Source organism: Hypanus sabinus, chromosome 1 (genome assembly GCF_030144855.1).
Source record: "Hypanus sabinus isolate sHypSab1 chromosome 1, sHypSab1.hap1, whole genome shotgun sequence".
Lineage (NCBI taxonomy): Eukaryota > Metazoa > Chordata > Chondrichthyes > Myliobatiformes > Dasyatidae > Hypanus > Hypanus sabinus.
Genome location: NC_082706.1, coordinates 146,385,803 through 146,403,687, shown reverse-complemented (window position 1 = coordinate 146,403,687; position 17,885 = coordinate 146,385,803). Strand labels below are relative to the sequence as shown.

The following is a 17,885-nucleotide window of genomic DNA, read 5'->3' as shown; positions in this document are numbered from 1 at the left end:
TTAACTGCAAAGCAAAATCTGCAGGATGTCGGAAATAAAACCAAGACAGACAGACCTCACTGTACTCCACGTACTGCAACCCGTGTGCCATCTGCCCATATACATGTCCATACATATATACTGTACCATGCTTACTCTCCATATGCACAGCACACACACTGCATGCCACGTTCTGCCTGTACTCACAGTGCGCACAGTACACTCTGCACTGCCTGTACTCACACTTCAGAGATTAATCTACGAATGTGTTGAATGGATATAAATTCTCATTGTCCAATTTACATTACACCAGAGCACCAATGCTAATTTGACACCCACTGAGTGGGCAAAGCCAGCCCTGTTACCCCCTCCCTGGGCATTATACACTCCCAGTGCTCCAATCAGCAATATTCAAAGCTACCTCCAGGCCAGAATTGACCAGCACAATGTCTGAATAACCTGCTGAGTGTCGACAGTGATTTGCCACACACATCTGTCAGTCCACAGCCTCACTGAGAGCTTGTGGACTGGGGGTGCAGGGCAGTGGTCAGCATGAGCAGCCGGACATGCTGTGGAACTGCTGAGACTGGAGTCAGTACATACCTGTTGAAGGACACATCAGCTCATCCAGCCCCGGATCGCAGTCCTCAGTCCCGTCACACAGCTGCTCCTTCTGCAGGCATCTCCCGTCTGGACACTGCAGCTGTCCTGTTCCACACACACACCCACGTTCATCACTGAAGTCTGCACAGTCATCGTGTCCGTCGCATTTCCGAGCGTAGTCGATGCAGCGACCTGTCCCACATTGGAACTGTCCCACTCCACACGGGGACCAGCAATCTATGGGGAGGTACCACATCACCAGCTTTCTCAGAGCAGCCTACCAAGGGTACCCCAAACCCAGCTCCCACAATACCAGCAAGGGTATGCACAGCTGTGCAGGTAAAACCACCCTCCTGACTCAGAAACACATTGGTGTTCCTTCACCTGCACTGTGACTAAACCCAGGCACTCCCACCCTGACAGCACAGTGCGAGAGCGTTCACCAGGGACAGCAGTGGCTCCAGAAGGTGAGGGCTGTGGCTGAGCTGGGGGGTGGGGGCAAGGGTGTGGTTGGGTCAGGAGTGAGAAGGGGTCTCTGTGGTTAGGGCTGGGCTGTGAGGTCAGGTGTGGGGCGGGGTTGAGGGTGTGGTTGGGTCAGGGGTGAGGGGTGTACTGCAGGGCCAGCAACACCTTCTGCACATTGACTGAGCACCCAGAATTTGCATTCTCTCTCACCCCCTCTTGTCGAGCAGAGTGGAAGCACTGCATCTGCTCATGGTTCTGAGTGCACAAATCCTCCTGCTGTGTTGTTAGAAGAGAGAGATCTCTGCTCTGGAGGGAGGAGAGGAGGGGCACAAGATGACAAGTTCAAGCCCTGAGTGGCCTCGACCTCACCCTGTACTGGGGATGGAGCAGACCAGAGCATTTACCACACTTCATCAATACTCCAACACGCTTTACTCAGCTTGATTTCCCTGTCTCACAGGACGGGGAGACATTTTTTGGTAATTCCACAAATCTGCAGGAATCCTGGGAACCGGGGCAACAAGGTTACAGGGAGGGAGGGAACCATAGCTCTGGTGATGTGAGGGGGAAGAGTAGTAGTGTGTTGGGAAAGGGATAGGGAGGGAGGATGGGGAAGGCGGAGAAGAATGGAGAGAAGAGGAAGGGGAGGGAGGGAAAAGTGGGCAGGGGAGAGAGGGGAGGGGAGGAGATGGTGGAGTAGGGTGAGGGGGGAGGGGGAAGAAGCAAGGGGGATTTATTGGCAGTTTTACCAGGATGAGCCTCAGGGCTGCATGAGCTCTCCATGGGTCAGATCTGGACATGTGTATGGACGCCTGCGCTCTCCATTGGTCAGATCTGGAGACATGTGTATGGACGCCTGCGCTCTCCATGGGTCAGCCCTGGAGACATGTGTATGGACGTCTGCACTCTCCATGGGTCAGATCTGGACACGTGTATGGACGCCTGCGCTCTCCATGGGTCAGATCTGGACATGTCTATGGACGCCTGCGCTCTCCATGGGTCTGCCCTGGGGACATGTGTATGGTCGCCTGCGCTCTCCATGGGTCAGATCTGGACATGTGTATGGACGCCTGCACTCTCCATGGGTCTGCCCTGGGGACATGTGTATGGTCGCCTGCGCTCTCCATGGGTCAGATCTGGGGATGTGTGTATGGACGCCTGCGCTCTCCATGGGTCAGATCTGGACACGTGTATAGACGCCTGCACTCTCCATGGGTCAGATCTGGACACGTGTATAGACGCCTGCGCTCTCCATGGGTCAGATCTGGACACGTGTATGGATGCATGCGCTCTCCATGGGTCAGATCTGGGGATGTGTGTATGGACGTCTGCACTCTCCATGGGTCAGATCTGGACATGTGTATGGACGCCTGCGCTCTCCATGGGTCAGATCTGGACACGTGCATGGACGTCTGCACTCTCCATAGGTCAGATCTGGACATGTGTATGGACGCCTGCGCTCTCCATGGGTCAGATCTGGACACGTGCATGGACGTCTGCACTCTCCATAGGTCAGATCTGGACATGTGTATGGACGCCTGCGCTCTCCATGGGTCAGATCTGGACACGTGCATGGACGTCTGCACTCTCCATAGGTCAGATCTGGACACGTGTATGGACGCCTGCGCTCTCCATGGGTCAGATCTGGAGACATGTGTATGGACGCCTGCGCTCTCCATGGGTCAGCCCTGGAGACACGTGTATGGACGTCTGCACTCTCCATGGGTCAGATCTGGACACGTGTATGGACGCCTGCGCTCTCCATGGGTCAGATCTGGACATGTCTATGGACGCCTGCGCTCTCCATGGGTCTGCCCTGGGGACATGTGTATGGTCGCCTGCGCTCTCCATGGGTCAGATCTGGACATGTGTATGGACGCCTGCACTCTCCATGGGTCTGCCCTGGGGACATGTGTATGGTCGCCTGCGCTCTCCATGGGTCAGATCTGGGGATGTGTGTATGGACGCCTGCGCTCTCCATGGGTCAGATCTGGACACGTGTATAGACGCCTGCACTCTCCATGGGTCAGATCTGGACACGTGTATAGACGCCTGCGCTCTCCATGGGTCAGATCTGGACACGTGTATGGATGCATGCGCTCTCCATGGGTCAGATCTGGGGATGTGTGTATGGACGTCTGCACTCTCCATGGGTCAGATCTGGACATGTGTATGGACGCCTGCGCTCTCCATGGGTCAGATCTGGACAAGTGCATGGACGTCTGCACTCTCCATAGGTCAGATCTGGACATGTGTATGGACGCCTGCGCTCTCCATGGGTCAGATCTGGACACGTGCATGGACGTCTGCACTCTCCATAGGTCAGATCTGGACATGTGTATGGACGCCTGCGCTCTCCATGGGTCAGATCTGGACACGTGCATGGACGTCTGCACTCTCCATAGGTCAGATCTGGACACGTGTATGGACGCCTGCGCTCTCCATGGGTCAGATCTGGACACATGTATGGACGCCTGCGCTCTCCATGGGTCAGATCTGGACACATGTATGGACGCCTGCACTCTCCATGGGTCAGATCTGGACATGTGTATAGACGTCTGCACTCTCCATGGGTCAGATCTGGACACGTGTATAGACGCCTGCACTCTCCATGGGTCAGATCTGGACACGTGCATGGACGTCTGCACTCTCCATGGGTCAGATCTAGGGATGTGTGTATGGACGCCTGCGCTCTCCATGGGTCAGCCCTGGGGACATGTGTATGGATGCCTGCACTCTCCATGGGTCAGATCTGGACACGTGTATGGACGCCTGCGCTCTCCATTGGTCAGATCTGGACACGTGTATGGACGCCTGCGCTCTCCATGGGTCAGATCTGGACACGTGTATGGACGCCTGCGCTCTCCATGGGTCAGATCTGGACACGTGTATGGACGCCTGCGCTCTCCATGGGTCAGATCTGGGGACATGTGTATGGACGCCTGCGCTCTCCATGGGTCAGCCCTGGACAGGCGTATGGACGCCTGCGCTCTCCATTGGTCAGATCTGGACATGTGTATGGACGCCTGCGATCTCCATGGGTCAGATCTGGACACGTGTATAGACGCCTGCGATCTCCATGGGTCAGATCTGGACACGTGTATGGACGCCTGCGCTCTCCATGGGTCAGATCTGGACACGTGTATGGACGCCTGCACTCTCCATGGGTCAGATCTGGACACGTGTATGGACGCCTGCACTCTCCATGGGTCAGATCTGGACACGTGTATGGACGCCTGCGCTCTCCATGGGTCAGATCTGGACACGTGTATGGACGCCTGCGCTCTCCATTGGTCAGATCTGGACACGTGTATGGACCGCCTGCGCTCTCCATGGGTCAGATCTGGACACGTGTATGGACCGCCTGCGCTCTCCATGGGTCAGATCTGGACACGTGTATGGACCGCCTGCGCTCTCCATGGGTCAGATCTGGACACATGTATGGACCGCCTGCACTCTCCATGGGTCAGATCTGGACACATGTATAGACGCCTGCACTCTCCATGGGTCAGATCTGGACACGTGTATGGACGTCTGCACTCTCCATGGGTCAGATCTGGACACATGTATGGATGCCTGCACTCTCCATGGGTCAGATCTGGGGATGTGTGTATGGACGTCTGCGCTCTCCATGGGTCAGATCTGGACATGTGTATGGACGCCTGCGATCTCCATGGGTCAGATCTGGACACGTCTATGGACGCCTGCGCTCCCCATGGGTCTGCCCTGGGGACATGTGTATGGACGTCTGCACTCTCCATGGGTCAGATCTGGACATGTGTATGGACGCCTGCACTCTCCATGGGTCAGATCTGGACATGTGTATGGACGCCTGTGATCTCCATGGGTCAGATCTGGACACGTGTATAGACGTCTGCACTCTCCATGGGTCAGATCTGGACATGTGTATGGACGTCTGCGATCTCCATGGGTCAGATCTGGACACGTCTATGGACGCCTGCGCTCTCCATGGGTCTGCCCTGGGGACACGTGTATGGTCGCCTGCACTCTCCATGGGTCAGATCTGGACACGTGTATGGATGCCTGCGCTCTCCATGGGTCAGATCTGGACACGTGTATGGACGCCTGCGCTCTCCATGGGTCAGATCTGGACACGTGTATGGACGCCTGCGCTCTCCATTGGTCAGATCTGGACACGTGTATGGACGCCTGCGCTCTCCATGGGTCAGATCTGGACACGTGTATAGACGCCTGCGCTCTCCATGGGTCAGATCTGGACACGTGTATGGACGCCTGCGCTCTCCATGGGTCAGATCTGGACACGTGTATAGACGCTGCGCTCTCCATGGGTCAGATCTGGACACGTGTATGGACGCCTGCGCTCTCCATGGTTCAGATCTGGACACGTGTATAGACGCCTGCGCTCTCCATGGGTCAGATCTGGACACGTGTATGGACGCCTGCGCTCTCCATGGGTCAGATCTGGAGAAGTGTATAGACGCCTGCGCTCTCCATGGGTCAGATCTGGACACGTGTATGGACGCCTGCGCTCTCCATGGGTCAGATCTGGACACGTGTATAGACGCCTGCCCTCTCCATTGGTCAGATCTGGACACGTGTATAGACGCCTGCGCTCTCCATGGGTCAGATCTGGACACGTGTATAGACGCCTGCCCTCTCCATTGGTCAGATCTGGACACGTGTATAGACGCCTGCGCTCTCCATGGGTCAGATCTGGACATGTGTATGGACGTCTGCGCTCTCCATGGGTCAGCCCTGGGGATGTGTGTATGGACGCCTGCGCTCTCCATGAGTCAGCCCTGGGGATGTGTGTATGGACGCCTGCGCTCTCCATGGGTCAGCCCTGGGGATGTGTGTATGGAAGCCCGCACTCCCCACAGGTCAGCCCACCCTCTCCATGTGGCACACAGTACCTGACTCATCAGACTGATCAGCGCAGTCCGCATGTCCGTCACACACCCGCTCGGCGGCAATGCACTGCCCTGTGTCACAGCGGAACTCTTCCTGCGCACAGTCAGGAACAGGGCAACCCCTCTCGTCCGAATAGTCACTGCAGTCTGGCCAGCCGTTACATCGCTCCCGCTGGGAGACACACTGGCCACTGGTGCACTGGAATTGCCAGGGCTCACAGCTGGACACACAGAGCTCATCAGAACCATCCCCACAATCATCCTCATTGTCACAGAACCAGGACCTGGGGATGCAGCGGCTGGAACCACACTGGAACTCCGAGTCTGTACACAGAGAGATCTCCTCACACGGGCCACCCACACACACCCAGTCTGCAGCTTGGCATGTACTGTAGAGGGGGGAGGCAGAGAGAAAGGGAAGGGGGGGAAGAATCCGTAAGACCAGAAGATATAGGAGCAGAATTAGGCCCATCAAGTCCTCTCCACCATTCCATTCTCGCTGATTTATTATCCCTCTCAACCTCACTCTCCTCTCTTCTCCCTCTTCACTAATCAATGTCTCTATATCCAAAGAACCATCGCAGGTCCTATGACGTAAGGAGGGTCGCTGATGAAGAAGCTGAGGGTGATGGCGCCAAGGGCACTTGCCCAAGGGACTGTAGCTCCAATTACAGCTTCTCTCTGAGCAACTCAGGGTGGCACAGTAGAGTACTGGTTAGCACAACGCTTTACTGTACAAGTGACCTGGATTCGACTCCCTCCACTGTCTGTAAGGAGTTTGTAAGTCCTCCTCCCACAGTCCAAAGACGTACCAGTTGGTGGGTTAATTGGTCACTGTAAATTGTCTCATGATTCGGCTAGGTTTAGATCAGGGGTTACGGGGTAGTGCAGCTTAAACAGCCAGAAGGGCCTATTCTGCACTACATCTCAATAAAAAATAAATAAAATAACTCGAACCCATCAGTGTCTCATTCAGTCAGCATGGGAGGGGGGATTGGGTGAATCAGTGAGGGGAGGGAATGGAGGGAGAGGGGAAGGAATGGAAGGGGAGGACATAGTTTATCATGCACTTTCAAGTACCTCAAAACTCACTCTGACACTCCCGAATTGCCTGCATACTACTGGTGTCTTCCATAGCAAAGACCCTTGCAAAATACTTATTCACTTCATCAGCCATTTCTTTAACCCCATTACCACTTCTCCAGCATCATTTTTCAGCAATTCAATATCCACTTATGCCTCTCTTTTACATCTTATACAGTGGCATGCAAAAGTTTGGGCACACCTGGTCAAAATTTCTTTTACTATGAACAGCTAAGTGAGTAAAAGATGACCTGATTTCCAAAAGGCATAAAGTTAAAGGTGACACAGTTCTTTAATATTTTAAGCAAGATTACTTTTTTATTTCCATCTTTTATAGTCTCAAAATAACAAAAAAAGGAAAAAGGCCCAAAGCAAAAGTTTGGGCACCCTGCATGGTCAGTATTTAGTAACACACCCTTTGGCAAGTATCACAGATTGTAAACACTTTTTGTAGCCAGCTAAGAGTCTTTCAACTCTTGTTTGGGGGATTTTCACCCATTCTTCCTTGCAAAAGGCTTCTAGTTCTGTGAGATTCTTGGGCCATCTTCCATGCACTGCTAATTTGAAGTCCATCCACAGATTTTTGATGATGTTTAGTTCGGGGGACTGTGAGGGCCATGGCAAAACCTTCAGCTTGTGCCTCTTGAGGTAGTCCATTGTGGATTTTGAGGTGTGTTTAGGATCATTATCCTGTTGTAGAAGCCATCCTCTTTTCACCTTCAGCTTTTTTTTTTTTACAGACGGTGTGATGTTTGCTTCCAGAATTTGCTGGTATTTAATTGAATTCATTCTTCCCTCTGCCAGTGAAATGTTCCTCATGCCACTGGCTGCAACACAACCCAAAGCATGATCGACCCACCCCCGGGCTTAACAGTTGGGGAGGTGTCCTTTTCTCAAAATTCTGCACCCTTTTTTCTCCAAACATACCTTTGCTCATTGCGGCCAAAAAGTTCTATTTTAACTTCATCAGTCCACAGGACTTGTTTCCAAAATGCATCAGGCTTGTTTAGATGTTCCTTTGCAAACTCCTGATCCTGAATTTTGTGGTGAGGATGTTTTTTCTGATGACTCTTCCATGAAGGTCACATTTGTGCAGGTGTCACTGCACAGTAGAACAGTGCACCACCACTCCAGGGTCTGCTAAATCTTCCTGAATGTCTTTTGCAGACAAACAGAGGTTTTGACTCGCCTTTCTAGCAATCCTATGAGCAGTTCTCTCGGAAAGTTTTCTTGGTCTTCGAGACCTCAACTTGACCTCCACTGTTCCTGTTAACTGCCATTTCTTAATTACATTACAAACTGAGGAAACGGCTACCTGAAAATGCTTTGCTATCTTCTTATAGTCTTCTCCTGCTTTGTGGGCATCATTTATTTTAATTTTCTGAGTGCTGGGCAGCTGCTTAGAGGAGCCCATGGCTGCTGATTGTTGGGACAAGGTTTGAGGAGTCAGGGTATTTATCAAGCTTTGAAATTAGCATAAGTTGGCCTTTCCCAACGATGATGGTGAACAAGCCATCGCCCTAACAAGCTAATTAAGGTCTGAGACCCTGGTAAAAGTTAAGAGAGCTGAAATTTCTTGGGGTGCCCAAACTTTTGCATTGTGCTCCTTTCTTTTTTTCACTTAAAATTGTACAAAACAAAAATAATACACTAATCTTGCTTAAAATGTTGAAAAGAATGTTTCATCTTTAACTTTATGACTTTTGGAGATCAGTTTACCTTCGACTCATTTAACTATTCACAGTAACAGAAATTTTGACCAGCGGTGCCCAAACTTTTGCATGCCACTCTATATCTGAAAAAATCTTTTGGTATCTCATTTATATTATATTGACTAGTTTACCTTCATATTTCATCTTTATTTCCTTAATGCTTTCTTAGTTGCCATCTGTTGGTTTTTTTAAAATGTTCCAATCGTCTTGCTTCCCAATAGTTTTTGCTATATTATATGCCCTCTTTTGCTTTTATATTCTCCTTGACTTCCCTTATCAGCCACTGTGGCCTCATCTACCTTCAGAATGCTTCTTCTTCTTCTTCTTCTTCTTCCTCCTCCTTGGGATTTCATGATCCTGCCTCTCCTGAATTATTCCCAGAAACTGCAGCCATTGCTGCTTTTGTCCCCTTCCAATCACTTTGGCCAGCTACTCTCTCATGCCTCTATAGTTACTTTTACTCAATTGAATATTGATACAACCAATTTTAGCTTCTCCCTCTCAGATTACAGGGTGAATTCTATCATATTATGGTGATCATTGCCTCCTCAGTGTTCCCTTAGACTCATGGAAAAGAACAGCACAGAAACAGGCCCTTCGACTCATCTAGTCCTTGCTAAGCCAGTTAAACTGCCATCTACCTGCACTGCAAACCCTCCATCCATGTCCCTATCCAAACTTCTCTTAAACGTTGAGATCGAGCTCACATGCATAGCCTGTGCTAGCAGCTTGTTCCATACTCTCATGACCGTTTGAGTGAAGAAGTTTTCCCTCAAGTTCCCTTTAAACTTTTCACCTTTCACCCTTAACCTATAACCTCTACTTGTAGCCCCACACAACTTCAGTGGAAAAAGCCTGCATGCTTTTACCCAATCTATGCCCATCATAATTTTGTATACCTCTATCAAACCTCCTTTCAGTCTTCTACACTCCAAGAATAAAGTCCTAACCTATTCAATCTTTCCATACAACTCAGATCCTCCAGACCCAGCAACATCCTGGTAAATTTTCTCTGTGCTCTTTCAATATTATTTACATCTTTCCTGTAGGTAGGTGACCAAAACTGCACACAATACTCCAAACTGGGCCTTATACAACTTCAACATAACATACTTTGATTTATGAAGGCCAATGTGCCAAAAGCTTTCTTTACAACCCTATGAATTTGTGACGCCACTTTCAATGAATTATGGACCTGTATTCTTTTACCAGCTGGAAAACCTGGTTCATTACCTAACACCTAATCCAGAATTGCCTTTTCCCTAATGGGCTCAATCACAAGCTGCTTTCCAAAACCATCTCATACAGATTCTACAGATCTCTTCTCTTGGGATCCAGCACCAACCTGATTTTCCAAATCTACCTGAAATTTAAAACCCCAATACCATTGTAACATTGCCCTTTACATGCCTTTTCTATTCTGATTGTAATTTGTACCCGACATTCTGGTTACTATGGAGACCTGTACATAACTCCCATCAGAGTCTTTTTACCCTTGAGGGTTAGGGGAGAGAGTGGGGAGGGGAAAGAGAGAATATTCTTTAGCTCACAATTGATATCCTAGTGAAGCCTTGTGGTTACTTAGGGTGGGGGAGGGGAGATCCACAGTCACTTGGGGTGGGGTTGAATGCCCTGTGGTCACACTGTCAATGACTGCTTCCAGTGCAGGAACCTCATCAGTTCCTGCAGCCCTGGATTATCTCTGCCCCTTCAAAGTGGGGTTACAACTCCATGGTCTCTCAGGGTCGAGGATGGAGTACCGTGGCCACTCGGTGTTGGGGGGGGTGCAGCACTGTGGTCACTCAGTAAAGGGGAGGGCTCTGTCGTCATGGAGGTGGGGTTATAGACAGCAATGGATACTCACCAGTTCCTGCAGTCCTGGGAGATCTCTGTCCCCTCTGGAAAGGCAACTTCACCCCAGTAACAGGGGCAGCGGGTGGGATCAATGCAGCTCCCCGAGTCTGTGGAGGCAAATACCGGCGTCAGAGCAGTGGAGGATCTCCTGGGAGGGGGACTGTCTGGAGGGGCAATGTTTGGGGGGGGGGGGAGGTTGGAGATGGGGTTCAGTAGTGTCGTTGGAAGGGAGTGGGGCAATATTTAGGGAGGGGCAGGAAGGGGAAGTAGTGCAGTGTCCAGGAAGGGAAGGGTGTAATATCTAGGGGCAATGACAAGGGGAAGTGTCAGGGTCTGGAGAGAGGGGAGGGGGAGTTTCAGATGTAGCCAAGGCAGGTGTCTCACCATCACACACAGTTCCCTCGGGGCAGAAACATCCTTCAACACACGAGAGTGAGGGGCAGCGAGTGTCGGCCCCCCCAGCCCTGTCAGCACAGCTCTTCTGGCACGGGGCACCACAGGCTTCGTAAACCTTCCCCTTCTCACACTGCAGGGCTGCACAAGACAGGATATCAGACCCCAGAAAAAAAGGATCTGGTGTACCCAACCCCCAGAACACCTAGTCCCTGTACACCCTACAGAAAAACCCCAACCAACCAAACTGCTTACCCACATACCACCAACCAATTCATCCTCTTCTGCTCTCAAAAACCCACCAACCAATCCCCATCCACCCCCAACGCACTGAACCCCCATCAACTCACCCCCTCTCCCCAACCACACAAACCACCCAACTCCAACTCACTCCCCTCTACTCCCAAAACTCCAACCAACCAATTTTCATCTATCCCCAACCTACTGATCCCCATCAACTCACCCTTTTCCATTCCCAAAACCCCAACCGGTCAACCTCAACCAACCGAGCCCCATCCATCCTCAACCTACTGAACTTCATCAACTCACCCCTTCACCCTAACCAACGAACCCCTACATCCCCAACAACCCTAACCAATACACCCCAAACTCACCCCATCCACCCCCAAAGCACTGAACCCCTCCACCCCAATCAGTATAACTCTTCAAATCCAAACAGCTCCAAACTACCTCCCACACCCTGGTCAACAACCTGCCTTGGGACTCTCTTTAATCCTGTTTGATATTCTATGGCCCTTTGGCCCTCCAAGTTCCTTGTTCAATTTCCTTCCTTTACATTCCTCTAGAATCCTGTCTAATTGGAACTTCCTTGCCCTTACATATTCTTCCTTTAAGATCAGAAGACAGGAGCAGAATTTAGGTCATTCAGCCCATCTAAACCACTCAGCCTTTCAATCAGATCTGTTTTTTCCCTTTATCCTTAACCCCCTAATGACATGACCTCCACCCACCTCTGAGGCAATGAATTCCATAGATTCACACCCTCTGGCTGAAATTTTTCCTCATCTTAGTTTTAATGAGACATCCCTTTATTCTGAGGTTGTGTCATCAGATCCTTAACTCTCCCATTATTAGAAACATCTTCTCCTCATCAATTCTATTCAGGCCTTTTAGAATCTGACTGGTTTCAATGAGATTCCCTCTCTTTCTCATGGAGCTCCATCAAGTGCAGACCCAGAGACATCAAACACTCCCTATGGGTTAAGCCTTTCATTTCTGGGATTAATCCTGCGAACCTACACTGGAACCTTTCGAGGGTGGTGCATCCTTCCTTACATAAAGGGCCAATTTTCTTTGAGACTAAACTTATAATATCTCTTATCATCACCAGTCCATGAACTTTGGCGTCCATATCTCCATATTCACAGGAACATGCTGCCCAAAGCTCTAACCAGCTGACTCCCACACATTAGATATGGACTTGTCCCTCTAACAGTCACTCCCAGTCTGTATTGTCTGACCCCACTTTCCCTTCACACATCCATTGATTGACTCAACTCCCCTGGAACATCTCACATTCAGGACCATTTACAACAGCCAATTAACCTTCTTTGGGTGGGAAAAAGCTGGAGGACCCCGGGGAAGCAGTTAGAACATGCAAACTCCACACGGGCAGCACCTGTGGTCAGGACTGGAGCTGTAAGGCATCAGCACTACCCACTGTGCCACCGAGCCGCCCTCAAATTGACTACTTGCCTCCGAGTCTCCACCATGGGAAGGTGCACTCCCCTCAAGTAACACCACGACAAAAGACCTTACCCCATTATAGAGTACTTACGGCAGAGATCCTGTGTCCGCCAGCGGACATAAACTCCTCTCTTGTTGCACTCTTCAGCGTAGGCGGCGATGGCCGTGCACAGACACTCGCAGTCCCCGCCTGTGTCACATCTGCAGGATTGATCCAACACAGGTCATTGGCATTAACACAAGTACCAGCATCAACACCACCATTACTGAGAACAACACTGGCGCAGGCAACAACACCATCATCGACATCAGTAACAACGCCGTCACCATCATTGACACCAGCACCAGCAGCACAGCCACTGACACCAGCAACAACACCATCAATAACACCGACACCAGCAACACCACTGTATTCGACACCAGCACCAGCATCGTCATTGACACCAGCAACAACAGCCACTGACACCAGCAAAAGCACCATCAATAACGCTGTCGTCAACATCAGCAACACCGTCATTGACACCAGTAACAACCCAGATATTGACAGACACCAACACCAGCAACAACACCGTCATCAACACAGACACCAGCAACACAGATATTGACATTGACACCAACACCAGCAATAACACCATTATTGACACCAGCAACAACACCATCATCAACACTAACACCAACAACACAGCGATTGACACTGACACCAACACCAGCAACAGCACCATCATTAACACCAACTCCAGCAACAACACCATCATTGACATCAACACCATCAATAGTGTTAGTGAAGCCAGAAACAGGAAAATCATACAATTTAAGAAATTGCTGTTGGAGGGAGGGCTTCAGATCTTTGGGCTCGCTTCCAGAGAATGTGGGACCTGCACACAAGAGATAGTTTGTTCCTAAACTGAGGGAGGATTAATATCCGAGAAGGAAGGTTTGATAGTGCTGCCCAGAGGTGGGGGGAGTGTAGTTTAACCTAGAGTTGCAAGGGGATGGGAACCAGAATGCCAGAACAAATAGTAGAGTGGTTATGGAGACAGATGTTGTTAAGCCCTCAGACAAAGTCAGAAAGCAAAAAGTTGAATATTGAGTTGCAGATATTTCAATGCAAAAAGTACTGTAGGAAAGGCAGATGAGCTCAGGGCATGGATCAACACATGGAATAATGATATTGTAGCCATTAGTGAGACTTGGTTGCAGGAGGGTCAGGATTGGCAGCTCAATATTCTGGGGTGCCGTTGTTTTATACGTGATAGAGTGGGAGGGATTAAAAGGGGAGCGGTGGTGCTATTAATCTGGGAAAAAGTCACAGCAATGCTCAGTCAGGACAGACTGGAGAATTTGTGTAGCGAGCCTTTATGGGTGGAACTGAGGAATAAGAAAGGTATGACCATGTTAATGAGGCTATATTATAGACCACCCCAGTCCCAGGGATTTAAAGGAACACATTTGTAGAGAGATTGCAGAATATTGCAAGAAATACAAGGTTGTTATAGTAGGTGATTTTAATTTTCTACATATTGACTGGTATTACTATACTGTAAAGGGACTAGGTGAGATAGAGTTCGTCTAATGTGTTCAGAAAAGTTTCCTTAATTAGCACATAGTAGTCCCAAGGAGAGAGCTTGTGATACTTCATCTCCTATTAGGGAATGAAACAGGGCAGGTGACAGAAGTTTGTGTAGGGGAATACATTGCATCTAGTGATTAAAATAGCATTAGTTTCAAGGTAATTATAAAAAAAGGATAGGTCTGGTCCTTGGGTTGAGATTCTAAATTGGAGAAAGGCCAGTTTTGAAGGGATCAGAAAGGATCTGGCAAGTGTGGATTGAGAGGCTGTTTTCTGGCAAAGGTGTACTTGGTAAGTGGGAGGCCTTCAAAGGAGAAATTTTGAGAATAGAGAGTTTGTATATACCTGTCAGAATAAAAGGCCAAGATAACAGATTTAGGGAACCTTAGTTTTTGAAAGGTATTGAGGGCTTGTTTAAGAAAGTAAAGGAGATGTATATAATGTATGGGCAGGTTGAAACTAATGAGGTGCTTGAGGAGAATAAGAAATGCAAGAGAACTCATAAGAAAGGAATCAAGAGGCATAAGGTTGCCCTCGCAGACAAGGCAAAGGAGAAACCTAAGGCTTCCACAGATATGTTAAGAACAAAATGATTGCAAGGGACAAAATAGGCCCTTTGGAAGATCAGAACAGAATGCATGGAGCCAAAAGAGATGGGGCAGATCTTAAATGGATTTTTTGCCTCTGTACTTACAGGGGAGTCAGATATAGAAGTGATGCCAAGCAACAGCGAGGTGGTGGACCCGATTCAGATTACAGAGGAAGAGGTGTTTTCTGTCTTGAGGTAATCAGGGTGGACAAATCCCTTGGGCCTGACAAGGTGTTCCCTCTGACTCTATGGGAGACAACTGCAGAAATTGCAGGGGCCCTAGCAGAGATACTTAAATCACCCTTAGTGACAGGTGAGGTACCAGAGGATTGGAGGATAGCTAATGTTGTTCCACTGTTTAAGAAAGTCGAGAATAAACCAGGGAATTATAGGCCGGTGAGCCTGACATCAGTAGTGGAAAAGTTATTGGAATGTATTTTAAGAGACTGGATATATGAGTATTTGGACAGATACGGATTGATTAAGGATAGTCAGCATGGTTTTATGCGTGGTATGATATGTCTAACCAACCTTGTAGAATTTTTAGAGGATGTTAACAGGAATTCTGAAGAAGGCAAGGCAGTGGATGTTGTCTACATGGACTTTAGCAAGGCACTTGACAAGGTCCCACATAGGAGGTTGGTCAAAAAAGATCAGCCACTTAGCATGCAAGATGAGGTAGTAAATTGGAGGAGAGCTTGGTTTTGCCGGAGAGTAGCAGTAGATGATTACTACTACTAGAAGTAACTAGTAGTACTAGTTGACAGGAGGCCCATGACTAGTGGAATGCCACAGGGATGAGTGCTGGGTCCGTTATTGTTTATCAACTATGTACATCAACTATCAGGATGAAAGTGGAGGCACAAGGTCATTAAGAAAGCTTTTGGCACTGAAAGCATTGAGTACAGGGTCTCGGCTCGAAATGTTGACTTTACTTCTTCCTATAGATGCTGCCTGGCCTGCTGCATTCCACCAACATTTTGTGTGTGTTGCTTAAATTTCCAGCATCTGCAGATTTCCTCATGTTTGAGTACAGGAGTTGGGATGTTATATTGCAGTTGTATAAAACACTGGTGAAGCCTAATTTGGGATATTATGTGCAGTTATGGTCGCCTACCTACAAGTCAGATGTAAATAAGGTTGAAAGTGGACAGGGAAAATTCACAAGGATCTTGCTGGAACTTGAGGACCTGAGTTATAAGAAAAGATTGAATAGGTTAGAACTTTATACCGTAGAATGTAAAAGATTGTAGGAGATTTGATAGAGATATAAAAAATTATGAAGGGTGTAGATAGAGTAAATGCAAGCAGGCTTATTCCACTGAGGTTGGGTGAGACTACAACTAGAGCTCATGGGCTAAGGGTAAAGGTGAAATGTTTAAGGGGAACACGAGGGGAAACTTCTTCACTCAGAGGGTGGTCAGAGTGTGGAACGAGCTTGAATGTGAATTTGATTTCAATATTTAAGAGAAGTTCGCATAGTTACATGGATAGAAGCGATATGGAGGGCTATGGTCCAGGTGTAGGTCGATGGGAGTATGCGGCTCAAATTCTGCAGCACAACTAGATGGCCAAAAGGGCCTGTTTCTGTATTGTAGTGTTCTATGATTCCAACAATACCATCATCGGCCCTAACACCAGCACTAGCAACAACACCATCATCAACACCAGCACCAGCATAATTGATACCAACAACACCACCATTGACACCAGAAACAACACCGTCATCAACACTGGCATTGACGCCAGCAACACCATCATCGATACCAGCAAAACCGTGATTGACACCAACACCAGCAACAACGTTATCGACACTGACATCAGCAACACCATTGATACCAGCAAAACTGTCATTGACACTGACACCAGCAACAACTCTGAGGTTGCTCACTTTCAGGGGTTGTTTGGGAACACTCACCCGCAGGCATCGAAGACGCACCAGTGATAGAAGGGCTGGTGAGGCACCTCGGGGTGACAGGGCTGGAACAGGGACTGGCTGAGGATGCTGCAGCGCTTCCGCGCCCACATCACACGGTGCGGGTTCTCCTGAGGGGTTGAGGGGACAGAGTGTTAAACACCAATGATCCAGTCTCTGGTCCAGACCAGCACACGGTGTATTACAAAACACAGCACACAGACACGTTAACATGGGCACATGCGAGACATTCCACAAGGTAACAATCATTCTCCTGCATATCTTCCCCAAGTACCAAGCACATCACAGTCCGCAGTAACAGGGAGAGTGAAACAGTACAGGCCCCAGTAATGGTGGAAGAGTCAGAAGGCAGATCCCATATTGGGGGGGTGGGGGGGAAAGGAGACAGGATATGCCCTGGTAATGAGGGAAGGGAAACAGGATGGACCCTTGTAGTGGGAGGAGACACAGTATAGACCGTAATAATTCCTTCCCCATTACAGGGTCACACAACAGACCCTGTAATGGGGAAGGAAACAAGGTGGAATGGAGAAGACCCCAGACTTTTGGAAGTCCCATTGAGAACATACGGTGTACTCTAAGTGTCTAGTCCTCCATTTAGTCTCCATCTTTCTGAGTTTATCCAGCCATCCAGACCCAGGAAGATTGGTTTGGGTAGACACATTTCCCGTGCCCTAAGACCTCATGCAGGGGAAGGAATCACTGTGCGACAGTGACTGGCAAGGGGAACCACGTACAGAGCAAGGTTGGTGGGCATCTTCACCCTGAACCTCGGGACAAGTCTGGCTGACTCGCCATGAATTCCCAAAGCGGACCGCCGTTGCTTCCACAATTCCCTGCCGCGTCATGAAGTCGTTCTCCGTGTCCCCATCGAAGTTACCACACAGCCCACTGACGCGACCCTGGTACCGAGGCTCCAGTTGCACATACACACGTGTTCCTGAAGAGAAAATGCTGCAGTGAGACACTAATACATTACTCCCTCCCTAACAATCCCACTCGCACTGTCTTACACAAACACAGGTGTACACTCTGTCTGCTTTGCCATGCTTGCATTCCGTACACTGAGTACATTGAGAAGTCATGTTGCTGCTGTATAAAC

General features: G+C 49.3%; 1 protein-coding gene across 1 annotated transcript in view; it reads right to left on the bottom strand.

Annotated features, from left to right (window-relative positions):
• Positions 1 to 17,885, bottom strand: part of sspo (SCO-spondin) — a 261,575-nt gene that overhangs the window by 198,015 nt on the left and 45,675 nt on the right. Inside the window, exons 20-27 of the mRNA XM_059990301.1 lie at positions 17,521 to 17,723; positions 16,766 to 16,893; positions 12,780 to 12,889; positions 10,979 to 11,122; positions 10,599 to 10,695; positions 5,943 to 6,328; positions 5,332 to 5,742; positions 582 to 819 (exon numbers count right to left, since the gene is read on the bottom strand). Of these exons, the coding sequence (XP_059846284.1) occupies positions 582 to 819; positions 5,332 to 5,742; positions 5,943 to 6,328; positions 10,599 to 10,695; positions 10,979 to 11,122; positions 12,780 to 12,889; positions 16,766 to 16,893; positions 17,521 to 17,723 (1,717 nt within the window). The remainder of the gene's footprint in view (positions 1 to 581; positions 820 to 5,331; positions 5,743 to 5,942; positions 6,329 to 10,598; positions 10,696 to 10,978; positions 11,123 to 12,779; positions 12,890 to 16,765; positions 16,894 to 17,520; positions 17,724 to 17,885) is intronic.